Below are 27,886 nucleotides of genomic sequence, written 5' to 3'. Positions count from 1 at the left end.
GCCAACTCCAAGCACACGGAATATTGACAGGCCTCGCTCCAGAAACCGAGGGAAGTTTCTTCCAGGGAATTCGAAATGGAGAGGGAGGGAGGGAGGGCAGGGAGCCACGAACCCACAGCTTCCAGAGGTGTCGTCCCACTGGATCCATCCCATTTCCACTGGATCCACGTTTCATCCCCCTCTTTTTCCCAACTTCCAGCCCAGAGATCCCTCGGAATGCTGGGAGGACCTTTCCAAGGAGAGCCCGAGCTCTCCCTGAGCTCCTTCCCTTCATTTCTCTCCCTCACCGGTTCAGCAGATGGAAAATCCCCTTAAAACATTCCAGGGAATCCCGACACCACAGCCAGGCCTTCCAAGGGGTTTATTCCCAGTTTGGATCTCTTCACGTTTTGGGAGCAGGAGCATGATTTGGGAAGGCAACTGGGATAATTTGGGATAAATCCCAGTAAATCCAAGGCTGTGGGATGCAGATGCCCAGCCAGGGGTCGAGGAAGGAATTTTTTATTCCATGCAAGGAATTTTTGGTGCTTTTTAATTCAGGGAATCAGAGGGGGGAGCGAGAACGAGGGGGGAAAAGTCAGGGAAGAGGGAATGGAAGGGGGAGAGGGGGAAGGAAAAGGAGATTAACAAACAAACAAAAAAAATTTCCCAAATCCATCCGAGCGGAGGCTCCAAAACAAATTAACGTTGCCATGGCAACGGGGGGTGTGTGGGCAGCTCCGAACGCACGGAATTAAAACCGGCGTCATGTTCAGTGCTTAATTAAACACCGCTGCCTTCCCGGGACACCGGGAATTCGGGAATTCAGGATATCGGGACACCTCCGCACTGCCACGGCCAGGAATGGGGTTGGGAATGTGGCCAGGGTCGGGATCAGCATCCCAGATCCCCGGGATGAGAGCGGGGTTGATCCCAAACGCTCCGGGTTGCGGCTGGCACTGGAGCCCCGGCCCCATCCAGGCACAGGGAGGGGTTGGGAGCAGATCCAGGGGGGAAATTCCAAGGTTTTTTCCCCTTCCCGCTTGCCATGCACTTGATTTTCTCCAGGATTGACCGCACGAGGTCATCCAGAGGACCCCGGGGCCGCGGGGAGATGGAGACAGCGGAGCCCTTGTTCCTCCCGGGGCTCCTCAGGGATCATGCAGGGGGTGGAGGAGCCTCTGGAAAATGCTCCCTTTATGCCCCGAGGTCTGGGAATGGGGCTGGGAGAATTCCTGGAGCTGGGGGATCCAACCCCATTTATCATCCCTGAAAAAACAGGGACCAGGACCCCGTGACCAGTTCAGCACCAGCCGGGAGAGAATTCCGTCTTCGGGAACGCTGGGAAGGAATTTTCCGTGGCTACTCCAGGGAAACTGGGAGCGGGAATGATGCTTTTGGGTTTGATTCCGGCAGGATCCATCAGCTTTTCCAGGCACGGGGTTGAAATCCGTGCTGGAGCCACCTGTGACTTCCCAGCTCCCGGCTTAATCCTCCTTGACATCCCGGCTGCTGCTGCTGCTTCCATAATGAATATCCAGACAGGGAATTAGGGCCGGGATTCATTTCACCCACCGAGTTTAATTAACGGATGCAAAGACGCGGAGCTGGAGAGGGAGGCAGGAATAATTCCCGAATAATTCCGGAATAATTCAGGAGAACATGGAAAAGGCTCCACTCGGGCCTTGCCCCAGCCATGACAGCAAAACCTCCCGCTGCTGAGGCTTGGGAGAGCTTTTCCCGGTTTTCCAGCCATTCAAAAGGCTCCCAAATCCAAGGAATTTGAAGCCAGGGGCTTGGAGCACCCTGGGATCGTGGGAGGTGTCCCTGCCCCTGGCAGGGGTGGGATGAGAGGAGCTTCAAGGTCTCTCCCAGCCCAAAGCATTCCATGATTCTGTGAATTCCTCTCCTGGAAAAGGCTGCCGGTTGTGCCCCCACTCCCACTCTGGGGTAACATCCCAGCTGGCAGGGAATTCCTGCCGGCACATCCCATGATTTGCTTTATTTAACCCCGTGTGAATCCCGGGAGCTTTTCCTCATCTTCATGGATTTCTTCCCGAGGCCGAAGGTTAAACGGGAGAGCTTCCATGGCTGTCATTTCTCCTGGGGTTTGTTTTTCCAAGGAGCCTCCAGCTGGGCGTTTTACTGGAATGTGCTGGGATTTAAACCTCCTCCTCTGGAAGCTTTGGTGTGTTCCACAATGTTATTGATCCTGGGAAGAAGGAGATCGTGGAATCCTGGAATGGTTTGGGTTGGGAAGGACCTTAAGGATCAGCCATTTCCATCCCCGACACTTCCCACTATCCAGGATTATCCCAGCCTGGCCGCGGACATTTCCAGGGTTCCACAGCTCCTCTGGGAATTCCAGCCCAGCCCCTCCCCACCTTCACAGGCAGGAATTCCTTCCCAAAATCCCATCCATCCCTCTGGCAGCGGGAAGCCATTCCCTGTGTCCTGTCCCTCCAGGCCTTTTCCGGCTCTCCCGGATTCCCTGGATGAAGAACCAGCACTGTTCCCTCTCCAATCCCAAACAGCTGCAATTCCTCCCATCCCTCTCCCACATTTTCACCCCTTTTCCTTGGATTTTCAGGACTTGGAGCTGCCGGGAGAAACCCAAGAACACCAAGACCCCCCCCAGTCCAGCAACTCATTAATCCCGATTTTCCAGAAAATTCTTTCCCCCGGCTTTGAGGCTCCCTCCTGACGTCTTCTCATATTTCTCCTACAAAGTTCCGCTATTTTTAAAACCCTCCCTAAAACCCTTTTCCTTCTATTTTTTCCTCCCTGCTCCCACTGCTTGGCATTTCCTGTGAGGAGCACGAGGACTTTTCAACCGCTCCAAAAACCTGGATGCAAAACAAAACCCCTGGAATATTCCCTTTGGAAGCGCCGGGCTGGGATTTATGGCCCCAGGCACAGGGGAGAAGGAATAAAACCACCAAAAATTCCTTAAGGAGCCAAAAATTCCTTAAGGAACCACAATTCCCATCACCTCTGTCCCTGAGTGCTCCTGGCTGCTCCCAGGAATCCGGGCATGGCTAGGAGGGAAAAGCTTGGGAATTTATGAGGAATATTCCAGGAGATGCTTTGCTCTCCAAATAGGTTAAATTGCCTTTTTTTGCCCTCGGAATTGCTGCTCCAGGCACGCCTGGGAATGGGAGATTCCAGCTGGGAAATAGGAGCAATTCCTAAGGGAATTATCCATTGTAATTTGAGGGTTTGCGGGAGTTTTGGTGCGGGGTGGGAAGAGGCACCACAAGGTGACCCCGGGGACTCAAATATTCCTTTAAACGCCTCCAAAATTCCAAATTATCCCACAAAAACCTCATTTCCCAGCTATTCCTCCTCGGAGCAAACCCCGTGACATTCCCACCCCGGCTGATTCATCCCAAAAAACCCCGGAATGCTCTTTTTTCCCCTCAAACCCAACATTCCAAGGATGGGAGGGCAATGCTAAGCTGGAATTCTGGAGCATTAACCGCGATTTTTCCTCTCCTTTATCCCAGGAAAGAGAGGCTCTACCAGGAAAAGCTTGAGTGGATTTTTTCCATTCTTTTTTTAGGCCACATCCCGAAAAAAATTTGTGTTCTCAGCACTTTCTCCTATCGGGAAAGTAATTGAGTCCAAATGAAGAGGGAATTATCTCCAGAGTTAATTATCCATCCCGGCAGCCGGGGTTTTACATCCCGGCATTTTCCACTTCCCCACAAAGCACGGGAATTTTCCTCTCCCGTAATTAACGCGCTGGGAATGAGGTGGAGGAAGCACCAGGGGTGAAGTTTTGGGTGGAAATTTTGGGAATCTGAGTGGAGAGGGGATGGGAATAACCCCGAACCCTGGCACAGGGCGGTGCTGGAATCGCCGTTCCTGGAGGGAATATTGGAGTCACCATTCCTGGAGGGAATCCTGGAGGGAATCCTGAAGCAAGATCCTCTTCCTGGAGGGAATGCTGGAGCAAATTCCCCGTCCAGTGCTGGAATCACCATTCCTGGAGGGAATATTGGAATCACCATTCCTGGAAGGAATCCTGGAGCAAAACCCCTTCCAGTGCTGGAATCACCATTCCGGGAGGGATCCTGGAGCAAAGCCCTGTTCCCAGTACTTCCCAGTAACCCCAGGACCTCCATGGATCACAAGGGATCGCTCCTGAGCAGGGAACACCGGGAATACCCAGTGGTGCCCAGCTGCTGGATGGAGACGGTTCCCTGACCTTCCCAAGCAGTTCCTGCTCCTTCTGGAAGAGCCTGGAGCATTCCCAGCTTTCTCAGGGAAGCACCCCAGCAGCAGGAAGCACAATCCATGCTGGATTTTCCAGCCCCATTCCCAAGGAAACCCGGCAACTCCAAGCCCAGACTGGGATGAGGGATGGCTGGGAACACCTGGATTGGGAGTCACCTCCAGGAGGGATCCCAAATTTCGCTGTGGAGCTCCCAAATCCCTTTTTTTGGCTGCCCCACACTTGGCTCCGGCTCAGAGCTGCCCTTTCCCAGGAAAAAGCAGCCTGGGATTGCAGCAGGAATTCCAGGAGAGACGGGACGTGTTTATGTTCCCGCTGCCAACTCCCACATCCCCCCTGTCGGATTTTCCGTGCTGGAAAAGGGAATGTTCATCCCTCCCTCCCTTCTCCGACAGCTCCAGCTCCCAGAAAACAGCGCGAGGATCCTTCCATCCCATTTTCCGCATCCTTGGAATGTGCAAGGCCAGGTTGGAGCAAGCTGGGATAGTGGGAATCGTCCCTGCGCATGGCAGGGGCTGGAATGAGATGATTTTAAGCCATCCCAACCCAATCTGGAATCCTGGAATTCCATGATTTTACTATGCCCGGGTTCCCAAGATTCCCAAAATCCCCTTTTCCATGGGCACAGCTGGATGGGAATTGACATTTCCACTCCCCAAACCGCAAAATAAATGAAAATCCCAAATAAATAAAAAATTCCAACCCCTCACTCTTCGTGTGCTCCAAATCCCAGCGTTTCCCTTGGGATTCCAGCACTGCCAGTTTGTCTTGGAGAAAAAAATTCCAAACCCCATCAAGGGAGGGGCTGGAATTTGAAACCGGAATTTCTTGCGCATCAAAATTCCCAAAAAATACCACCAAAAAATGGGAATGTGGCAGCTCCTTGGGAATGTTTCCCTGTTTGTTGTCTCCTGCAGGGAAAAAAGGCCGGGAATTGTGGAATTCCAACCCAAATCCTGGTGTTCCTGCAGCTGAAGTATTCCTGGTTTTCCCCCCTCTGGATATCGGGATTTTTATGGAATCTTGGATTTTGGGGCTGTTTCATTCCTTGGTTTGTTCTCCTTGGTTTATTTTGGTTTGGTTTTTTTTTTCTCCATTATAGACATCGTTAAAAAAAATAAATTTTCCAAGAATACATTTGGAAGTTGTTGTGGGAATTGGAGGAATTCAGGAAAAAAATAAGAAAAAAAAAAAAGGAAAATAAAGAGAAAAATGGGAATTAAAAAAAACCACAGGATGGGTGGGGTTGTGTATATGGGAATATCTGTATGTTATATACAGGAAATGAAGTGGAGAGGGAAAATAGGGAATTCTGACCCCGGATGGGTCAAAATCCCCTCCCAACCCAAATTCCAAATATAAAAAAAAATAAGGAAAACGGAATCTCTCCCCCGGAAATGATTGAAAACATCGGCACAACCTCACACGTTTCACACCAGTTTCTTTTCTCTTCCATCTGGAAACTCTCCGAGGAAAAATCCCAACCAAAATCCCCCAAAAACCAACGGGAAGAGCTCCGGGAGTCCCCGATGATGCCTTCATCCTCCGGGATGTTCCCACGCGGAATCCTCGTGGTCCCTGTGGCCACCCCAGTGCAAATAATCCTGAAATTCACCTTTCCCAAAGTTTTCTCCAATTTTTTTCCCTCCCCGGCACCGCTGGCAGCACCAGACCCCCATTCCAGGCCTATTCCAGGGAGTTTTCCCAGGAGCCGCTCCAGAAAACCAACCCGGAAAAGACCAAAAAAAAAATCCCGGGAAAAAAAGAAAAGTAGGAAGAAAACCACCAAAGTTTCCCAGTGTGGTGAAGGGTCCTCCTGCCGCTCCGGAGCTCGGCATTCCCAGGATTTGGGAGCGTTCCAGTCTCCGGCACGAGCGGGGCACTGGTGGGCACTGGTGGCACTGGTGGGCACTGGTCCGAGCGTCCCTGTCCTGCCGGCCGCTCCTTCCCGCCCCTCTATAGCCCCAGCGCCGGGATCAGGACGGGAATGAGGAGCAGCATCCAGCTCTCCCGGTGCCGGCTGCTTCCCGCCTTGGGATCCATGAAAGTCTTCTGGTCCGGCATCACATCCGTGGTCAGCTGGGCCTGGGAAGGAGGGACGGGAGCGGCTTTTTAGGGAAAAGCATCCCAAAGTTGGAGAACAGCTCCAGGCGGTGAGGCCGGGATGTCATTCCCAAGGTGTTTGCTTTGGGAAAGAATTCCCAGCCCCGGCATCCCCCAAGTACCTCAGAGTAGCACAGGCTCTGCTCCTTGGAATTGTTGGGCTTCAGGCCTTGTTCCTGGAAGGAGAAATTGGGAATTGTTAGGGAAGGAATGGGCCGGCTTTGGGGTCCCGAATTTCCCTGTGGGAATCAGAGCTCGGAGCAGGTGGTGGAGCACAGGGAGATTTGGGAAAGGCTCATCCCGTCTCCACAGGCAGCTCAGGGGCTTCAGTGGGATCCTGCCTTGCTCCCACCACGATCCTGCTGGGATTCCTGCCGGGAATCGCCAGGTGAGGGGGAAGAGGGGCGGGGATCCCTTCCCATTCCAGACCCCAAAGAGTGCCCGGATCCTTCCATCCCCCAGATGAATCCGAGCGGGACATTCCGCCATCCCATGGGATGGAGCCGATGTCCCACACCCCCACCAGTGCTCCCAGTTGGCGGCAGGAACTGGGCGAGGCCGTACCTGGAGGGAGCTGCAGGTGCTGATGACGCTCGTGTCGTACGCGGTGTTGCTGTCGTTGACGTTGTCCGGCAGGATCGGGCTCTTCTCCGTCTTCGGAAGCACCGTCACGGCGGGATTGGGATTTTTGGGAGAGAGGTTGATGTCAGTCCCATTCCCAAAAGCTTGGATGGCGTTTCCTGGGAGCGGGAGAGATTTAGGAAGGCTGGGAATGATAAAACAGGGAAAAAGGAGCAGGGTTGAGGAAGCGCCTTACGGAGACAGGGGTTCTCCGTGAAATCCCGCAGGAATTTCTCACATTCCTCCTCCATGTTCCCGCTGCCTTTGCAGGAGCACCAGGGCGAGATGGTGATGCTGGTGGTGCTGGCGTCCACGTAGTTGGGGGTGATGTCAAAGCCTGGCGAGGAGGAGGGAACAGAGGTGAAATTCCAGTGGGAAAAGCCCTTCCCGATCCCGACTCCCGGCACTCACCGATGAGCCCCGCGTAGGAGCCCAGGCACGCCTGGAAGTTGTCCCCGGGACAGCCGGTCAGGGACTGCAAGGTGGCCTGGCAGTTGGTGTGGAAATCGGCCAGCCGGGATCTGGAGAGGAGGAAAAGAGGGAAAACAATGGGATTGCAGCGCTGGTTCCAAGCCGGAGCGACTCCGCAGCCAGCAGGAATTTTTAAACGGAATAAAAGCGCCCCATTCCCAGCCTGCAGAATTCCAGGGCAATTCAGGCTTTTCCAGCTGGGTTATCCAAGTGCTCCAGAGATGGAGACAGGATCCTGGGAATGGCTGTGCTCATCTGCACCTCAGATCCCAACGAACAGCAACAGCACCACCGGAATCTCCTCGGGAAGAGACGGAATTGCGATGGGTTTGAGTGGTTGCTCCATGATGGGGATGGGAGGATGGGGAAGGAGAAAGGGTGGGGATGAAGCAGAAATTCCAGGGAAAACCAGGATCCTGCAGCTCTGCCATGGCGCGTGAGACAAGGAGGAAACTTCCTCCCTCTCCTTCCCAGAAATGAAACTCCCTCATTCCAGGAGCGTTGTTTCCGCGTTTATTTTCCTTCCTTGTGACTCAGCCCACGGAAAAGGACAACTCCCCATGGAGCGGGGAGGCTCTGGGGGCTCCCATCCCTCTCCCATTCCCAGGCTGGATCCTCAGCTCCTGGCAGGGGACTTTCCTTGCACAAAACCCAGAAAAGCTTTTCCGTGATTTTTTTTGGGATGCTCCACCCTCCTCGCAGCCAAACCTCAGCTCCAGGGTGGGAATGGCAGAAATCCAAAAACCTGCTCCTTCCCCGCAGCACAGGGAGGAATTCGGCCTCTCCATGGGAGAGGAATAAAACTTTCCGACAGCATTTCCGTCTCTTCCCAAATCCAAGGTGAAGGGACGTCAATTCCCTGCAGGAAGCGCGGCGAGTTCAGCACGGAGCGCCAGGAAAATTTGTCCCCGCTGCTCCCTGGGGCTCTGCTCCAGGCCCGGAGCATCCTCCGAGGCAAATGTTATTCCTTCCATAATCCATGAGGAGGCAGCTGGGAAATCCTTCCAGAATATCCAAGCCAGATGTCACTCTTCCCGTTGGACACGGCGACTTTGGAGCCGCTGCATGGGATTCGCTGCCAGGAATAAAACCTCATGGATTTTGGCTTTTAAGGGCTCCAAATAAATTTAAAAAAAAACTGGGAAAGGAGAAGGAGCCAAATCCATCTTAGTGGGAACAAGGAGGAATCGGAGCCAAATTGTTGCTGGCAGCTGGAGGAGGCAGGTGGGGATGGCCTGGAAAAATTGGGAAGAGGTCTGGATGAGGGCTAGGGGAGGAAGAGGAGGATGGGGGCAGGATTTTCTTAAGAGTTCTCCCCAAAAAAACCCAAAAGGAGTGGAAAAAGGATTAAAAAACTTAATTCTGGGTATACACGCACATCCCGCATCCCAAACCCGCTCCAAGGGCTGGATTCCCAATTCCCAATCTAAACTGCTCCTCTTGGATTCCTGGGGGGAATGTCCAAGAGGATGCCCAGGAAAGGCAGCTCAGGATCCTGAGGTTTAACGGGCCCTGCTCCCAAATCCAGGCGCTTCCCAGCATCCCTGCAGGGCGCCTGGACTTAAATATCCTGAATTTAGGAGGCTTTAACTCCATACCTGCATTCCCAGAGCATAAATCCCGAATTTAGGGAGTTCTGTGCACCTGTAAATATCTCCCAGGTGCAGAAATCCCAAATTTAGGGGACTTTTGGTACCTGTAAGTTTATCCCAAGTGCATGTATCCCAGATTTAAGGGAATTTGTGCATTCCTACGCACACACCTGGTGCAGATATCCCAAATCTAGTGGATTTTTACCCCTCTAGTTCCACTCCCAGTGCACGTATCCCAAATTTACGGGGCTTTGTGTGCCTGTACATTTATCCCAGGTGCACATATCCCAAATTTAGGGGACTTTAGCATCACTGCAGGGACCACCTGCCTCCAACTCCTCTCCCATTCCCTGTTTTCCTGCAGGAATTCAGCACTGCCAAAACCCCAAACAAGGAAGTTTTGGGATCGGTTTGGGCTTTTTTTTTGGTGATTTTTTTAGTGCTTAATTGAGTGTTAATTACTCCCATCCCCGAGCCGAGGTGATAACTCAGTGCCCATCCAATCCAACAGCATCCCGCTCCTGAATATTTCATGGAAAAGACGCCGGGATTCCTCCAGAGGCGGAATTTTTTTCACGGGCAATTTACGGGGGACTGAGGGAATTTTAAAAGAGCGAATTTAACAGCTGGGAAAAATCCGCTCCCGTTCTCCTGCCGAGCTGGGGATGTTCAGGAAGCTGCGACAACACGGAAAAAACTCGGCGAGACACGAAAATCCCGCTGGGCATGGCCCTCCCGACATTCCCATCCTGCTGGAGAGGGATTTTTTTGAAGCCAGGAGATGCTGAGATGAAAAAAATTCCCCTCAAACACTCCCAGGTAAATTCAAAGAGTCCTGGGGAATGGGAGCAGCTGAAGGAATGAGGGAAGCTGGAATAAAACTCGGCTTTTGTGGATGACCCGCTGCCAAATTGAGCAAGGAGTTCACAGGGGAGGGAAAAAAAGATCAAGGGATGGATTTGTTTTATCGGGGGCAAGTTGTCTGGGGAGAGGAGGCGCCTGTTCTGCGCTGCTTTGAGGAAAAAAGGGAATTTTTGTCGTCATTCTGAGGCTCTCGGCCGAAATTCCAAGAGGAATTTCCTCATGGAGAGGGGGGTCAGGCCTTGGAAAGAGCTGGCCGGGGGGTTTGGAGTCATCATCCTTTGAAGTGTCCAAGAAAGGCCTGGAAGTGTCCAAGGAACCCCTGGAGGTGCCCAAGGAACCCCTGGAGATGCCCAAGGAACCCCTGGAGGTGGCACTCAGAGCTCTGGGCTGGGGACCAGGTGGGGATCAAAGGTTGAACTCCGATCCTGGAGCGTTTTTCCAAATCCTGGAATATCTGTTCCTTGCTCAGGGCACAGCGGGAAAAAGGCAAACCCACAACAAACCGGCAGAGAAATTCCCAATGCAGAGGAAACCCAGCAAGAGGGAAAATAATTAGGAATGAAACCAGCGCAACCCCCAAGTCGGGAACTCTTAATGAACCATTTCCCTCTCCACGTGTGTTTCAGGCCCCCGCATTTGGATCCAGCCCTGAAACGAGCAGTTCAAAGACGGGTTTGGGGTGAATTTTTTCTCCTGACAGGGCTCCCGGGGAAGGCGAGGATGGAGCAGTTCAAAGACGGTTTTGGGGTGAATTTTTCCTCCTCGAGCCCTGCGGCTCCCGGGGAAGGCGAGGACGGAGCTCGGGCATCGTTTGATTTTAATTGCGGGCTCGTTCTGTCCCATTGAGCCGCTAACTAAGCCCAGCCGGAGATTGTGTTTACACAAGCAAAGCCCGGCTCAAGACAGACTCGCTGTCACACGAAGTCAATACTTGGGAAGCCTCTCGAGTTAATTATTCAGCGAGAATTGACTGATTCTTGTGGTAAGAGCCCGAAGGGAGCCGAGCCCTCCCCCAGCCGCCTCCTCATGTGGGGGAGCCCCGGGTGCTGCCCTTCCAATCCCCAAATCCACCAGATTTGGGGTTGTTTTTCACACCTTTCCCCATCCCAAGCCGGGTTCGGAGGCTCCTCCAGGCGGCTGCGAGCGGCTCCTCCACGCGCCGTCCCCTCCGAACGCCAGCTCTCCCGGCTCCCATTAAATCCAGGAGCGGTTTTTCCCTGCTCCTTCTTCTTCTTCCCAGACAGGCTCTCATTACAGGGAGTAATGAGAGAGTTGAGCTGCTGTTTATCAAGGGAACATCCATTACGGGTGGCGTTTTGTCTGCGCTAAACAAAGGCTGTGCCGGCGAGGCCGCGGCTCTCGAAAAGCCGCGTTTTGTTCCCATGTTTGGTGTTCCATCAATTCCCAGCCCAGCCTGGATCCCGTTCCCTCATTCCCGAGCCAAAGCTCCAGCCCAAGCCCGGCCAAAATCCTTGACGCACAAATATCCCGTGAGGGGGAGCATCCCTCACCCCTCCCCCCAAGGCTTTAAACACACCAAAAACTGGGATGGAAAATCTGGGAAATGACCCCAAAATCCCCACTTTGGATGCTGAGGAGCTCCAGCCCAACCCCAGCCGGAATCCTTGACACACAAATACCCCGGGAGGGGGAGCATCCTTGGCTTGAAACACACCAAAACCTGGGATTAAAAAAAAAAATCGGGGAAATGACCCAACGTGCCCACTTTGGATGCTGAGGAGCTCCAGCCAGTGGAGGCTGGGAATTTCTCCGGCACCACTGGAGCGTGTAAGAGCAGATTATTTGTGTTCCCGACTTGCTGATGCAAGATGAAAAATCCAGCGAGCTGCAGCTGCTGAAATCAGCTCTTTTCTCCCCTTCCCTTCCCTTTCCCCTTCGCTGAGGTTTGTGCTTCGCCAAAGGTTTTTGTATTCCGGGAGCTAAAACCTGTCCCTTGCAATCAGCCACAAAAGCTCCCGGACTTTGTCAGGCTCCTGCGAGCTGGGAAAAGATTCCCGAGCTCGGAAAAGCTGGGAAAAGCTTCCCGAGCTGCACAAAGAGCCACGCAAATCACGGCTCAACTGCTGCCGGAGTTCTGGAGCAGCTCCCTCGGGACTTGCGGCCGGGTCAAGGTGGTTGGAATGGATTTCTACGGAGCAAAACCTGGGATTTCAGCCCAGGATAAGCCAGATCCTGCCCTCCAAGCCCAGGGAGCTGATCCTGTCCCTTCGCCAGCATCTGAGTCCTTGAGGGGACACAAGGAGGGACATCCCGGACCCTCTGCGCCTGCACAAGGACAGCAGGGAATGTCCTCCCCAGTGGTTAAACCCCTCCTGCATCTGGAACATTCCACATCCAGAGCCATTCCCAGCAGGATGGAGCAGCTGGTGGCTTCCTTGTGACCTTCGTGACCAAGGGGACAGGGCTGGTGTCCAACCCCAGCAGCTGGAAAGCAGCACAGAGAGCCAGGAAAACCTCTGGAAGGGCTGTTTTCCATGCTGGAATATTCATTTTCCTTCTCCGCCAGTTCCTTTGGCTTTTTTAGGGGTGGAAGTCCTGTCCTACGGGAGCAGCAGCCCCTGGATCGACATCCACGCGGGAAAAATCCCCCTGGAAAGCCCTGGCCTGGCAGAGAGGGTTTTCCCTCATTAGGCTTCGAGCCAGGAGGGTTAATTAATTACCCTGGCAGGTTAATTACTCTGGCAGGAGAATTGTCTCATCTCCTGTCACCTCCGGCTCTGGGAGCACTTGGGATCTGCTCCGGCTCCAGTGGCCTCGCCAGGTCCCTGTCGGATCGGGATGAGCATCAGGCCGGGATGTCGGATTGAGGAACTCCTGGATAATGGGAAATCCCATGGCACAGCCCAGCCCTGCCTTGTCCATAGGGATGAGGGGACACAGAGGGGTCTCGTGTCCCGTCATTCCCAGGGGGAGATGCCAGAGGGGAGCGAACCAGATGGGATCTTCTCCTGAAAACCCAGATCCTAGGAATGCTTCCATGCCCCATCCCAAGGAAAAACCACCAAGGTTACAGCAAAACTCTGCAAAACCAACACAAATAAATCCCAGATTTGGGCATTTTCCAGAGCGAGAGCCCCCATCCCAGCAGCATCCACGCTTTCCCCAAAAAACCCCATTTCCCCCTCGGAGCGAACACTCCCAGCAGTGCCTCCCCTTCCCCCTTTTCCGCTTTGCCTCTTTGTGTGGGGATTTCATTCCCTGCAGGAATTAAAGCTCAGCAGCCCCGCGGCCTCCGCAGCCCCCCCAGCCCCGTTATCCCTCTCCGAGCGCGGATCCATCGGCAGCATCCGCCTCGGAGCGCGCTGATGGAGAGGAGCTGCCATTCCTGGGTATCTTTTATTCATGGACACCGGCTCCTCGGATTACTTTTTGATAAAAAGCCACATTCCCACATTTCAAACATCTCCGCTCGCAGCCGGAGGAAGACCTGGAGCTCGCATTTATTTCCCTGCTGAGCGCCAGGAAACTCCATCACCTTGACGGGAAAAAGATCCCGCTCCTGGCAGGAGCTGGAGCTGTCGGGAGCCCGATCCGGTCCCCGAGGGGGCAGGAGGGGTTGTCCCCGTGACAAATGGGTTTCATAAGGAACAGGAGCCTCAGCTCCCAGCTCTGCGCTTCCAAAGGAGGAAACAGCGGAAATTCAGCAGCCGAGGAAGTTTAGGGGCTGCAGCTCCGTCCCCGTTTCCTGGGATCTGCCCCATGGATCTTGCCCAGGCATTGGCCCAGTGCTGCTTCCTGAGGCAAACACGGGGAAAATGGAGCCGAGGATTTGCACCGATGCCAGGGAGGTGACACCGATGCCAGGGAGGTGACACCGATGCCAGGGGGGTGACACCGATGCCAGGGCTGTACCAGAAGAAGCCCTCACCTGCACAGGTGACACCGATGCCAGGGAGGTGACACCGATGCCGGGGGGGTGACACCGATGCCGGGGGGGTGACACCGATGCCAGGGCTGTACCAGCAGAAGCCCTCACCTGCACAGGTGACACCGATGCCAGGAGGGTGACACCGACACCTGACCCACGCCAGAAGAACCCCTGGCACACCCTTTACCTGCACAGGTGATCCGTCCGGCAGGCGCCGCGCAGGTCCAGGCAGTTGGGCTTCTCCTTGTCCTCGTAGGAGCAGGAGGGGACGATGGTCTGGCGGCGGCGCTCGGCGCACGCCGGGTCCTTGCAGGAGCAGAAGAGCAGGCGGAAGGTGAACTCGCTGGGCACGCGGTCGAAGAACTGGCGCAGGGCCTTGTGGCACTTGCGGCGGCTGCAGGGCTCGGTGGCCGACAGCTCCCGGCTGCAGGTGGAGATGTACCCCGAGCGCAGGCGCTTGCAGTTGTCGTTGAGGTTGCAGGCCTTGGCCGCGTCCAGGCAGTGGTTGCTCTTGGAGGTGGTGGCTGGGTCCATTCCTGCCCGGGGACACCGAGGGAGAGCGGTCAGGAGGGCGGGAAGGGATGGGGAGGTGGCCTCAAAGGATAGTCGGGAGCCTGGGGAGATGGGATTGAGGTGGGGAAATGGCCTTGACCTGGGATGGGGAGAAATCCTCAAACCTGGGGAGAGGTTTGAGATGTCCTCAAAGTTGGGGAGATGTTCTTGAGCTGGGGAAATGCCCTTGAGCCACGGAGATGCCCTCAAAAATGGGGATTTAAGGGGTGGGGAAAAGGAGGATTTAGGTGGGGAAAGGGGGTTTAAGAGGTGGGGAAAAGGAGGATTTAAGAAGTGGGGGACACCTGGATATCTTTTCTTCCCCTGCTTTTGGGGGATGCACCGAGCCCTCCCTGCATCCCACCGGCAGCCGGCCCGGCCCCGAGCCCTGGCAGCGGCGAACAGCAGATTTCCGGCACAAAGCCGGGATTTTGGGATCCTTGGGAAGCGCCAGCCCATTGTCTCATCCTCAGGAGCATCGCTCCTGCCCTGCCCGAGACCTGCAGGGCCCCGGCTGCATTTTAATGGAGCCGCGGCTTTGGAAGCGCCGCGCTGCTGGGGAGCTCATTAATAACGCACGAGCATGAAAATTTCATGAGCAAAGACGGAAACGGGGGCCGAGGAGCTGGGGACAGGGGCTGGGGCCACCAGCTGTCCCCTCTGGGTGTCCCCAGGGCCTCTGGGGCAGGACGGGGGCAGGGGAAGAGGAGGAGGAGGAGGGGGATGGGGTTTGATGCCCACCCAGCGCTTGGGTGTGGTGCCAGCGGGGCTGAATTCCCAACTGGAGCCTCTCCCTTCTCCCGCAGGATGCGGTTTCCTCGGGATCCAGCAGGGATGAGCATCCCGGGATTCTCCGCCCAACGCGGGGGACCCGGAGCTCAGTCCCGCGGTGTGGGAGGGAGCAGCGCTGGCTCCGCGGGTGCTCCGCGCTTACACGCCGCTTACACGCGGGTTACACGCCGCTTACCCGCCGCTTACACGCGGGTTACACGCGGGTTACACGCCGCTTACACGCGGGTTACACCGCCGCTGCTTCCCAGAGAGGCCCAGCAATCCCTCCGCTCCCAATTATCCCTCCAGGCAATTAACAGCTGCTTCTCCAGGAGCGGCTCCTTCTCCAGAACAGCTCCAAGAACTCGTTTGCTTCAGTGCTCCTACCAGGATTTGGGGCTGGATGTCCCCAGAGAGGGGACAGGGAAGGGGTGGCAGCAGCATCGCGGCCACCCCGGTGGCCACAGCACATCCCTGCCTGCACCAGGAGCTCGTTGCCCCCTTCCCCAGCCCCAAAATCCCCAGCCAGGCTCTCCCTGCGCCTCCCGCTGCGCTTCCCTGGATAAATCAGGAGTGTCTAATCCCTGCTCCAGCCTCGCTGCTTTCCAGACTTCCCAGCAGCTCCAACGTTTTCCTGACGCCAATGTAATCCCAAAAAGGCAGGCGGGAGACGGGAGGGGGTGGCAGCGTCATCCCAAAAACCCGAGCCGAGCTCCCGAGGAAAATTCACCCGGAAAAGCCTGGAAAATTCCCCCCGGGGGCTGAAAGCCGGCGGGTGACAGCGGTGACAGCGACGGTGCCACAGCCCCACTCAGAGGTGTCCCCAGGTGAGCTGAGGGGGCTCTGGGCAAGGGCCTGGGGGTGTCCCCGAGGTGTGGGGACAGCGCAACCCCCCCAAAATCCCGCAGCGTGGGGGAGTTTGGGGGAAGGGTTCAGAGGAGGAAGAGCGAGGAGCAGCCGAGGCACCGCTGACCTGATTTGGGAAGGGGGTGAGGGGTGGCACGGGGAAGGTTGTCATGGAAATGGATGGGAAAAAACAAAGTTCCGGAGGATGGTGGCGGAGTTTGGGCTCCCTGGAAGACACAGGGATGCTCCAAATGGCACCGGGATGTTCTGAGGGGCACAGGGATGCTCCAAAGGGCTCAGGAATGTTCCAGGGGACCCTCCAAAGGGCTCAGGGATGCTCCAAAGGGACACAGAGATGGTCCAAGGTGTTCCAAGGGACCCAGGGATGCTCCGAAGGGCTCAGGGATGCTCCAAGGGGTTCCAAAGGGCTCAGGGGTGGTCCAAGGGGTTCCATAGGTACACAGGGATGTTCCAAAGGGACACAGGGATGTTCCAAAGGGACACAGGGATGTTCTAAGGGGTTCCAAGGGACCCGGGGATGCTCCGAAGGGCTCAGGGATGCTCCTAAGGGTGCAGGGATGCTCCAAGAGACCCAGGGATGCTCCGAGAGACCCAGGGATGCTCCGAGAGACCCAGGGGTGCTCCGAAGGGACCCAGGGGTGCTCCGAAGGGACCCAGGGATGCTTCGAAGGGACCCAGGGATGCTTCGAAGGGACCCAGGGATGCTTCGAAGGATTCAGGGATGCTCCAAGGGACCCAGGGATGCTCTGAGGGGTTCCAAGGGACACAGGGATGCTCCGAAGGGCACAGGGATGCTCCGAAGGGCTCAGCATCCCTCTCCCAGCAGCTTCCCAGAGCTCGGCTCGAGGCCGCTGCCCCAGGGAGGGGACAGCAAACAGGGTCCCCCCTCAGCTCCCCCTCCCCATTCCGAGGCTCCCAAATCCTCCAGCAAACAAGGAATTCCACATGGAATGGGAAGGGCTGGACCCCGCTGGAGCCAGGACTGTTTGTGCCTCCCCCTCCTGCCCGCGCTGGCGCTGGGGACAACGCGGATTAAGGGGAATTACGGGAATTTCAGGTTTTCCAACATTTTTACATAAACCCACATTGGAAGCAGCCGGGCCCAAGAGGTAAAACCCTAAATCCCGGCCTGTGCTGGTCCGAAACAGAAAGAATCTGCCCCAAAATGCATCAAAGCCCCACAGCGATGCTCGGGACACCAAATTTGGGGAAAACAGGCGGGAAGGAGAGGCTGGAAGAGCTGGAGGAGCAAAGGACAAAGCAGAGGGGAGGGAGGAGGAGGATTTCCCTGCCGGGGAGCAGCTCTGTGTTCGCAGGCAGGAGATAAAACACGGTGCTTTTATTACCTGAGAAAATTGAAGCGAGTCTGAATATATCAGAGAGACGGGAGGTGACCGGCTCGTACGGGGAGGCTTCATAAAATTCCTCTCCTTCGGCGGGAGGAAAGGGAGGAAAAAAAGGGAGGAAAAAGCAAATTAAAGCCCGCAGTGAATAATCCCGGGCACGGGCACCGCCCCGGCCGGCGGTCTGGGGAGGGGAAAGCAAAAAGCTTTCCAAGAACTGCCCTGGAATTAAAGGAGAAGGGGATTTGGGAGAGGTTCGGGGAATTGTGGCTGCTTGGGAGGCTCGGGCTGGTTCTGGGTTTGGCAGTGGCTGCGTTCCAAAGGATTCCAGGAGCTGAGGGAGTTGGGATTGGGAAGGTCGATGTTCCATGGGGATGGACGCTGAGTTCAAGGTTAGAAGTTTTGGGGTCCACACTCAGCTCTGGGTTCTTTTCTTGTTACAAAATCCCCATTTGCCTAAAAAACCCCCTATTGGGTGGTGGTTTTCCACCCCATTCCTTGGGAAAATGGGAATATTTCAGTGGGGAATGCAGCCCCCCCACCACTGATCCCCCACACTGCGCTCCAGGGGCTCTTGCATCCCAATCCACACATTCCAGAGGGACCCCGAACGCCATCCAGGCTGAAGAAAAATCCTCCCCCCCCCCTCCCACGTTTGATTTCAGGGCAAATCCACGCGATTTTGGGGGAAAAAAATCTGATTTCAGGACAAGCAGCCGCAGCTCTCAGGGGAGGAAAGGCTGTCCCCAAACCCCAGCGGCCACAGGAAAAAAATAAATAATAAACACAGAAATATAAATATACGAATAAATAATCGATGGCCGCACTTTGAAAGCCCCGGCTGAGGCTGCTGCAGCATCGATCCCGCAGTTCCAGGCGCTCCTTGCCCAGAATTCCTGCCCTGGCTGCGGGATGGATCCCGGAGTCAGCCTTATCCCGGGATGGATCCCCGAGTCAGCCTTATCCCGGGATGCATCCCGGAGTTGTCCTTATCCTGGGATGCATCCCGGAGTTAGCCTTATCCCGGGATGCATCCCGGAGTCGGCCTTATCCCGGGATGCATCCCGGAGTTAACCTTATCCCGGGATGGATCCCGGAGTTGTCCTTATCCCGGGATGCATCCCGGAGTCAGCCTTATCCCGAGGCAGCAGCCTTTCCCCTGCGGAATTCGGGAATTACTCGGGCAATGAGGCGGGGAGCACAGCAGGACGCTTTGCTCCGAGCCCAGCGGCATTCCTGGGAAACCTGGGCGGGAGAGACCCCGCTGGAACCGGCCTGGGCTGTCCCCATCCCCCGCGGGTGCCACCGCTGCTCTCAGGGCCGTGGGATTTGGGGACAGCACCCCGAGGGCGGCTCCGGGAAGGGAACAGGATCCAAATCCCGCTCCAGGCCGGTTCCGCCCTCCCCTCTCTGGCTCTCCCAGCGCCTTCACTGGAGCGCGTTCCGGCAGCCCCGTAACCTCCCGCTCCAGCGCTGCCATGAATAATTAAACACCCGCTTGACTCCTGCCGCTTGCGAGGGAAATTACCGAGCATTAAAAGGGCGCTGGACCTGCCTGGAGCTCGCCGAGCTGCAATTAACCCCCCGGGAATGAGGCTGGAGCCTCCCTAAACGCGGGGAGAGCTCGGATCCCGCAGCCGCGGCGCTGGATGGGAGGAGGGGAGCCTCAAAATCTCCACCAAAAGGCACAAATTTGGGTTCCTCGCTGCTTTTCCGCTCCTTGGGTTAAAGGATCGGCCCAAAGCTTCCACCTCTCCTTAATCACTGCTCTTCCCACCTCCTCCTCCAGGTACACTTCGCATCCTCATTCCCTCATTCATTCCCGCACAACCCTGGGAAGCTGCTCAATGAAGGCTGCTAATGAGGGAGAGAAAGCAATTAAGGCTTAATTCCTGCTCGGGGACGGGGTCGGGGGCTCGCCGCTTCCTGCGCTGCCCCAGATTTGAAGGGAATTTCACCCAGGGGGGCCGCGGGCTCAGGTGCGGCTCCCCCACATCCTCTGGAATCGTTTTCCCACCCTCAGGTCCGGTTTTCCCACAACCTCAGGCACAGCTCCCGCATCCACGGCTACAATTCCTTCATCCCCAGGCACACCTTTCCCATGGAATCCCAGAATTCTCAGCCTGGTTCGGGCTGGAAAGGGGTTTAAAAATCTCATCCCAACCCCCTGCCACGGACAGGAATCTCTTCCACCAGTCCAGGTGATTTTGGCACAAACTGAAGTCGATTTGGGAGCTTCCCAGTGCTGAGTCTGAAGTGGCAATCTGAATTTCCTGGGGTGTTCGCCTGCATTTCCTGGGGTGCTCGCCTGCGTTTCCTGGGGTGCCCATTTCTCCTTCCTGGGTTGCTCGCCTGAGCTGCCCATCCGAATTTCCTGGGATGCCCATCTCCCCTGCTTGGGGTGCCCACTTTTCCTTCCCGCCCTGCCCACCATACCCCACCACCCCTCACCCCATTTCCCCCAGCCCACCCAAACCCCCCCATCCCTCCCCAACCTCCAGCAGCACCAGAACCGCCTCTCCCCATCCCCACCACCCCCAGAGCGACCCATTCGGAGCCTCCCCGTACCTTCGGCCAGCCCCAGGTGGATACTCCAGTAGATCTGAAGGCACTGCAGCTCCTTTTTCATGCCCCTCTTGCAGCGGCAGTCGTACAGGGGGCTCTCCTGCAGCACCTCCAGGGCCGCCTGGCACTCCTTGTTGGCCAGCATGGTGTTCCTGTCGCGCCCGGCCAGGCACTGGCGCAGGGTGCGGTAGCGGGAGCTGCAGCTGGGCTCGCCCGCGCACAGCTCGTTGGCTCGCACGCAGTCCACGGGCACTCGCCACCCCGGCGGGGCCAGTCCCGGAGGCGACGGGGGCCCGGCCAGCGAGCGCAGGATCTCATCTGGGCCGGGGGAGGGAGGGAGAGAGGAGGGCACAGGTGAGGGAGGGAGGTGAGAACCGCCTGTCCCCGCCCCGGCGTCCCGCTGGTGTAGAGGGACCTGAGGTCAGCCCAGCCCAGCTAAACCCAGCCTGGGAGCCATGGAACGGTCTGGCTTGGATGGGGCTTTAAAGATGGAGCTGGAAGAGCCTGGGAGTGCCGTGGAATCTTGGAATGGTCTGGGTTGGAAGGGGACGTTCCGGAGCTCCAGGGGCATGGGGAGCCATCCCAGAGCTCCATGGGCATGCAGAGCCGTTCCATGTTCGGCTTTAAAGATCAAGCTGGAAGAGCCTGGGAGTGCCGTGGAATCTTGGAATGGTTGGAGTTGGAAGGGGTTTTAAAGGTCGAACTGGAAGAGGGGCAATTGAGGTTGCATAAATGGAAGGAATTCCTCCCTGTGAGGGTGGGGAGCCGCTGGGATGGAATTCCCAGAGCAGTTGTGGCTGCCCTTGGATCCCTGGAAGTGCCCAAGGCCAGACTGGAGCACTCTGGGACAGTGGGAGGTGTCCCTGCCCATGGCAGGGGGTGCGATGAGATCCTACAGTCACGGAATGGTTTGGGTCGGAAGGAGGCATAAAATCATCCCATCCCACCCCTGCCCTGGGCAAGGGCACCTTCCCTATCCCAGGCTGCTCCAAGCCCCATCCAGCCTGGCCTCGGACACTTCCCGGGATGTCCCTGGACCCCCCCAGCAGCTGAGATTCCCAGGTGTGGGGTGGGAAGGTGCGGGGTTAACCGCACACCTCAGCTCCGGGCTCCACGTGACGCCGCGGGACCTTCTGTTCCTTATTCCACCCAAACAAATCAACAACCCCGCGTGTTCCCAGCGCTCCCGGAGCTCTCCAGAGTCACGGGAAGCAGCGAGTCCATCCCAATTCCCTGCTCCCAGACGCCGCTGTTCGAGTTTGATTTGGCTGCTCGTCGTTTTCAGCCCCGTCACAGGATTTTTAGGGCATCTGACTCACGGCTTTTGGAGCGCTCGGCCTTGGCAGGGCCGCGGGGCAGCTGCCGCTCGGAACAGACTCTTCCCTCCGGGATGGCCTCCGGCACCCCTCGGGATGGCACCCGGCCAGCCCGGCCGGCTCCTGCCGCTGCCCGGCCACTGCCCCGGCTCGGACCCTGCCCCTGCGTCCCCACAGCTCTCCCACCATTCCCATCATTTCCGCATTTGCTTTTCCCCCTGGAAATAGATTCCTGCTAAATCCAGCCCAGCAAAGCCCGGCTTGTCCCCTCTCAGGGGAATTGGGGACAGGCAGCGCTGTTCCCCCCCACCCCGTGTCACCCCGCAGTGATGGGGACAGGGTGGGCAGCACCCGTGGTCAGTCCTGGCCGCCCCTCCTCCATCCGCCAGCTTCCAGGGAAAGCCCTGGAGCGGGCAAAGATGGGAATGACAGGACCTGGAGGGGACCCTGGGCTGCTCCGGGGGGTGATGGCGAGGGGATCCCTCTCTGTGCCCCCCCGGGGGTGGCGGACAGGGGTGACCCCTCGGTCAGTCCCCGTCCCCTCCTGGAGCAGCGCTCCCGTCCCCGCCCGCCTGGCACCACCTCGGCCCCCGCTCGCAGCCCCTTCCCAGCCCGGGTCTGGCAGGAGGACAGTGACACCTACAGGAGTGTGACAAGGGCCGTGTCCCCTCCGCCGGGCGGGGCCGGTCCCCTGCCACCCCCGGGGCCGGGCACGCGTCCCTTGCTCTGCATCCCACGGGAGCGAGGGGCGCTGGAGCCGGTGGCCGCGGCAGCTCTGCCCACCCCGGGTGCCGGGGGGGTCTGCGGAGGGGCAGGGTGGGCAGCGCCCGGGTGGAGGCACCTCCGCTGGCTGCGGTCGCTCCAAGGAACAGATCCCGCAGATCCCGGTCTTCATCGGATGTCCCCAAACAAGCCCCGTTGTGTTCCGAGAGGCCTGGAGAGTGTCCAGGAGCCCCCACAGAGCTCCCACATCCACGTTAGATCCAGGCTGGAGCGGCAGATCGCCCTGGGGAAGGCCGTGCCTGGCCTGTCAGGATTATATTCCACACGGGAGGCAGGCGGGATCCACGGAGGGACATTCCTGGCAGCCCCCAAAGGCAGATCCTGGGGGCGGGAATGCCGGAGCCTCACCACGCCGTGGATGATGCTTTGGAACCTTCACACGCTGGGAAATCCCATCCTGAGGCATCCAGCTGGGAAAACCTGATCCTGCTGCAGCCGTGGCCACAGGGAAACTGCTCCAGGGCGTTGGAGCCATTCCAGAGCTCCACCAGGCATGGAGAAACATCCCGCAGATCCATGGGCATGGAGAGCCATTCCAGGGTTCCAGGGGCATGGAGATCCATTCGAGAGCTCCGCTGGGTGTGGAAAGCCGTTCCACAGCTCCACCAGATATGGGGATTGATCCCTCAGCTCCACTGGGCATGGAGAGCTATTCCAGAATTCCATCAGGCATGGAGAGCCATTCCAGAATTCCATCGGGCATGGAGAGCCATTGCAGAATTCCATCGGGCATGGAGAGCCATTGCAGAATTCCATCGGGCATGGAGAGACTTCCCACAGCTCCACTGGGCATGGGAAGCCATTCCAGAGCTCCACCAGGCATGGAGAGCTATCCCACAGCTCCATGGTCATGGAGAGCCATTCCAGAGCTCCGCTGGGCTTGGAGAGCCATTCCAGAGCCCCACCGGCCATGGAGACTATTCCAGAGTTCCACCACATTCCATCCTCTCCCAGCTCAGCTCCAGCCGTGCTCGCCCCGAGCCCTCTGCCCTGAGCCAGCTCCCAGCTCCAACTCGCTCTTCTCCAAAAGTCTCTTCCCAAAAATCCCCTCCTCTGGCCACATTCCCATCTCCCGGCTCTCTCCACAGGCAGGATCCAGAGGCGCTGGCAGGACAGGGACACATCCTTGCCCTGACACAAAAGGACCACCCGGAACATCCTCGTGCTCCCTCGGCAGCACATTCCGGTGCTGGGTGGGCCGGATTGGGAATCCCGCAATAAATCCACCCTCTGGAAGCAGCAGGGATGAAGTGTGTGGGTGAGCTGGCCCAAATCCTCCTGGCTTTTCCCATTTTTTCCACCTTTCTTCCATGGTTTTGCGGGGAACAGGGTCCTGCGAGCCCCACGGCAGCGCTGGGAGCATCCAGCACCATCCGAGCCGGGAATGCCAGCGGATCCTGGAGCCGGGCACATCCCGCTGGAGCACAAAGGGCAGGCGCATCCCTTGGTCGTGGTGCCCCCAAATCCCGCAGGAATCAGCCCAGGCCGGGGGGGCTTTTCCTGGAGCCCCCCTGCTCCTCCCAGCTCCGCATTCCCACCGAGGCTCCAGCGGGGAATTTGGATGGAGGGCAAAAATGAGGAGGGGGATTTTCTATCCCCCCCACCCCAAAAAAAAAAGAAAAACCCTCCTGGCAGAGCCGCCCTCCCTGAACTCCCATCAGTGAAACATCTGCAGAGAATTCCCGGCTGATCCTCGGCAGGCTCTGGGGTGCTGGAGCACGGCGAGGATTCGCAGGCGGTTGCACAAGGCGATGGCCCCTTTTCCTGCCGCTCCCACGGCTTCTCCCGGCTCCAGCAGCCTCTTCCCGAGCTCTAATCCACGTTCTCCTGCTCTGCTTCTGCCGGAGACCTTTGGACGCCGGCAGCTTTAGAGGGAAAGATTTCTCCTCGCAAGGATCGCTCCGGAGGATGCAGCTTCCCAGCCAGGAGCAAAGGGCTCTTCTGGCTTCCCGGGAATGATCCCAGATGGGAAGAGCTGGATGTTCTCTGCTCCAGGATCCTCACGGGGAGGCCACGCCGTGGAAAGCCCCGTGGTCACCCCAGCCCCAGGGCTCAGTCTGGGGGTGCAGTGTCCCTGCTCGGGGTCCAGCTCCTCAGCCTCGCCCTGCACCCACAGAGCCTTGGGGACACCCAGGAATGGGGGGACACCCAGGAATGGGGGGCACAGGGTCCTGCTTCGATGCCAACCCCGCTGTGAGGGTGGGTGGGCCCCGGTTTGGATGCACCCCTGTCCCCCTGGAGGTCCCTGCTCCTCAGATCTCTCCGTGAGGCGTCCAGATGTCCAGCTGTCCCCCCAGCCAGGCTGGAGCCCTTCCCCCCCGCTCTGCACGGGGCTGTCCTCACTCGTGTCCCCACCCCGCCCCCAGAGCGCCCCTTTCTCTCTGCCCGAGGGCACCGCCCGAGCCCTCCGACCCCTCTGGGAAGGGGCTCCCCCAACCCAGGGCTCAGCCCCCGCCTGCTCAGGCCTCTGTGCCCCCCTTCCCAAAGGCGTGGGGGGCACCCAGCGCCCCCCGGGCACCCCCCTCCCCTCGCTCGGGTCCCCTCATTCCTCCGTCCCCCCCGTTCCAGCCGGGAGCAGAGCGCTCCCCGGGGACCCCGAGCACCCCCGGCCCCGCGTCCCCCTGGAGCGAGGCTGTGCCAACCTTCAAGTCTCCCTCAGGGGCCGCCTGTCCCTTGTCCCTGTCCCCTGTCCCTGTCCCCTGTCCCTGTCCTCGCTCCGCCAGCCCAGGCCGGCTCCGCAGAGTTCTCCGGGCGCTGCAGCGAGCTGGGATCACACCCCGGGCACCCGGGAATGGCACCGGGAGCGCGACACGCCCGACCCGCCGAGGGGAAAACCCGAACATTTCCCATTTCCTGCCTTTTCACCCCAAACCCAGCGCGGGCTGGGGGTGCTCCCCTTTCCAGCGGCTCCTTCCAGGGGAGGCTGCGCTGGGAATGGGAGCGTTCTCCCGGTACAAAGCTCCTCGCTGAGCCGCCCGTGATTACAGCGCGATCCGGGCGTGGGGACGGCGATTCCCCACGCAAACCCGCGAGCCACGAGCTCAACTTTCCCAGCCGAGTCTCCACGCCGCGTTCCCAACCTCTGGAATGGCGCGGGGTGGAGGGGGGGGGGTGGGGAGCAGCCAGGGTGGAGGGCAGCAGGAGACACGGGTGGGAGGGGGAAAAGGGGGGCAGATCTCCCCCGAAATGCAAATCCATGCTGGTTTGGCAAGGGGAGAAGGGAAGGGAGACGGGCAGGGCTCGGCTGCTGGGTGATCCTGCCCGCTCCAGCCGCGGGGGCTGCCCCGAGGGGGCGGCTGGGCTTGTGTCCCCCCCGTCCCTCGTGTCCCCCCGTCCCCCTCCCCATTTTAAGTTGACAGGGAATAGGAAATGAAGTTCAGCCCCTCGCCGTGCCCCTCTCGTGCCGCAGCGCCGGTGCCAGCTCGGAGGGAGGGGGTCGCTCCCTGTCTCAGCCCCCGCAGCCCCTCGCCCCGGGGTGGGGGGGGGGGACGCGCCACCTCGGCCAGGCGACAGCCGCCACCCCCCCCCGGCACCCCCGCTGGGGCCACTCACCTACGAAGAGGACGATGCAGAAGGCGTTTGCCAAGATCATGATAGGAAATCCACGCGCTCCTCCACGTGTGCAAAAAATAAAAGGTTAAAAATCAGGCAAAAAAAAAAAAAAAAAAAAAAAGAGGGGAACGATTAAAAAAAAAAAAAATTAATAATTCCCAAGGCGGCCAGGTAGATCCCAAATCCGGGGGGCTGGAAGCGAAGGGAAGCGGGGTGTGCTCCGCCCGGCGCGGAGCCGGGTCCTCAGCCGCTCGCCGCCTCCCGCATCCCCGCCGGGCTCCGCTGCGCGCTCCGGGCTCGGCGGCTCCGCGCTCCGCCGGGCTCCCGCCGGCTTCTGCCGAGCTCCGGCTGCCGGGGAGGGGGCGCGGCGAGGGGCGGCTGCGCTCCGCCGAGCCCCGGCGAAGGGGCAGAGCCGGCGGGGCCGCCGTCCCCTCCCCGCCCCTGCCCCCGCCCGCCCCTCCGCCGGGGCCGCCCTTCCGCCGCCCTTCCGCCCGGGGCAGGGCTCGGGGGGCTCGGTGCGGAGCCCCGGCTCCCCATCCTCGTGATCCTGCATCTCCTGGCTCCCTGTCTCGCCATCCATCCCCCCCTCGCTCCGCGGGGCTGCACCTGCCTGTCCCCTCCGGGGGACCCCCGGGGCTGCTGCAGAGACCCCCTCCCCACATTCCACCCCCAGGGCCCCCGCGCTGCTCCATCCATGAGGATGGGAGAGGAGGGAATGGGAAAGGGGCACCCGGGGGGCTCCAGGGACAAGGTGCCACATCCCTGGCTGGGTGACAGCCGTGGGAATGGGAAAGGGGGATGCGCTGGGTGGGAAAGGGTCCCTGGATGGGGGATGACCTTGGGAATGGGGAAAGGAGATGCTCTGGGGATGGCAGAGGGGGGCTCGTGGGCTGCAGGGACAGCCCCTGGATGGGTGACAGCCATGGGAACGGGAAAGGAGGACCCGTGGGGCCGCAGGGGCACAGGGACAAGGTGCCACCCGGTGCCAGGGGGAGGGAGCCAGGGGACCCCACCCAAGCGGGGGCACCCAGCAGGTGCTGTGGCCTCCCCACTGCGGGGTCTGCGGGAGGGGTTGGACACCCACCTGTGACACACCCTGCCCAGGGAGCCCGAAATTCCCATCGGACACTCCTGGCACAGCACCCTGCTCATCCTTCCCGGCATCCAACCCCTCTGCCCCACAGCGGGAATGGGAATGGGGTCACCACCCCACTGCAGGGACACGGTGCAGCCTTCCCAGCTTCCTTCTCCTCATCCCCCCAGCCCCAGTGGGGTGCTGGAACTTCTCGCCCCTCTCTCTGTCCTTGATTTGGGGTCAGGACCCTACAGGCCCCAACAACGGGGAGCAGGAATGAGGAGAAGGAGGATGCTCCGCTTGGGTCACCCCAATAAAGGGCCTGGGGAGCCGGAGGGGAGTTGGGGGCCCAGCGCTGGGGCTGCCCCCATTCCCACATCCCCGTGTCCCTTTGGAACGCTTCCCCTCGGCAGACAGCAGCGGGATCGCGCTGCTCCACCGGGAAAGGGTCGGGCGGAAAGGAAGGGGAGGATGGAAAGCAGCAGCTCAGAGCATCAGCGGGGCTTCGCAGCCACCAACACCCCGCCCGCCCTATCCTCCTCCTGCTCTCTGCTCTCCCTGCCGCGCCTGCTCCTTGGAAAGGAGAAGCTGCTCCTTGGCAGGATATTCCCGACCTTCCACAGCTCCGAGGTGGAGCCGGCAGTGACCGGGGCATCTTTCATTTGGCCAGGTCTCGGCTGGTTCGTCGTTCTGGGTGTCACACCTGTCCCCCTGCAGCCAGGTTTCCCAAAAGTGCCATTCCCGGGATGAAGATCCCACTGTTCTCCCTGCCCTTTGTGCTCCGGTGGGATCCCAGCAGCAGGAAGGGCGGGAGCTGCTTCAGGCCGTGGACAGGTCCCTCTGCCTCCTCCTCAGGAAGGCAAATTCCTGCTCATTTCCTGCCTCAGTGGCCCCTCGGATCCAGGGAAAGGATTCCCTCTACCAGAGGAGGGATCTGCTCTGCTCTCCCAGCTCCTCGGCCTCTCCATTCCCTCCCTCTCTGCCCTTCCCAAGCTCGGGGCTGTGCCAGAGGGGACTCAGCTCCCCGCAAGGTGACACTTGGCTGGTTTTTGTCCCCGCAGCTGCTCCGGGAGGGAAGGGCACAGCCTCACCTGGGCTTTCCCTGGGTTTTATTCCCTCAGCCCCCGCCCCAGATCCTGCTGGTGGTGGGAACCACGGAATCCAGCGGGAAACGCCCCCCTCTAATTACCCGGGCACATTAATTAGCTCGGCCGCTGACGGAAGGGTGGGATGAGGGCCACGGGCAGCGCATCCCGCGGGGTTAATCCCGGAGCATTCCCACTGCGCATCCCCGCTCCGGCCTTAT

General features: G+C 58.7%; 1 protein-coding gene across 1 annotated transcript; it reads right to left on the bottom strand.

The window, feature by feature from the left end:
* Window positions 1-485: 485 nt before the first annotated feature.
* GFRA2 (GDNF family receptor alpha 2) lies at window positions 486-25,845 on the bottom strand. The gene is made up of 9 exons (XM_048287452.1): window positions 25,506-25,845; window positions 19,858-20,172; window positions 17,293-17,376; window positions 13,944-14,292; window positions 7,352-7,461; window positions 7,137-7,277; window positions 6,884-7,059; window positions 6,442-6,495; window positions 486-6,301 (listed from the first exon to the last, which is right to left on the bottom strand). The coding sequence occupies exons 1-9, from the start codon at window positions 25,543-25,545 to the stop codon at window positions 6,173-6,175; spliced, it is 1,398 nt and encodes a 465-aa protein (XP_048143409.1). The 5' UTR covers window positions 25,546-25,845; the 3' UTR covers window positions 486-6,172.
* Between the last annotated feature and the right edge of the window lie 2,041 nt (window positions 25,846-27,886).

The sequence above is a fragment of the Corvus hawaiiensis genome, chromosome 27 (assembly GCF_020740725.1).
Source record: "Corvus hawaiiensis isolate bCorHaw1 chromosome 27, bCorHaw1.pri.cur, whole genome shotgun sequence".
Lineage (NCBI taxonomy): Eukaryota > Metazoa > Chordata > Aves > Passeriformes > Corvidae > Corvus > Corvus hawaiiensis.
Note: the sequence above shows the minus strand (reverse complement) of the source record. Positions and strands in the feature narration are given on the sequence as shown.

Coding starts and splice junctions, on each gene's coding strand:
- GFRA2 (XM_048287452.1), bottom strand. CDS start 25,545: ATGATCTTGGCAAACGCCTTCTGCATCGTCCTCTTCGTAG. Junction 20,173..25,505: donor CTGCATCGTCCTCTTCGTAG/GTGAGTGGCCCC, acceptor CCCCCGGCCCAG/ATGAGATCCTGCGCTCGCTG. Junction 14,293..17,292: donor ACTCGCTTCAATTTTCTCAG/GTAATAAAAGCA, acceptor GTCCCCGGGCAG/GAATGGACCCAGCCACCACC.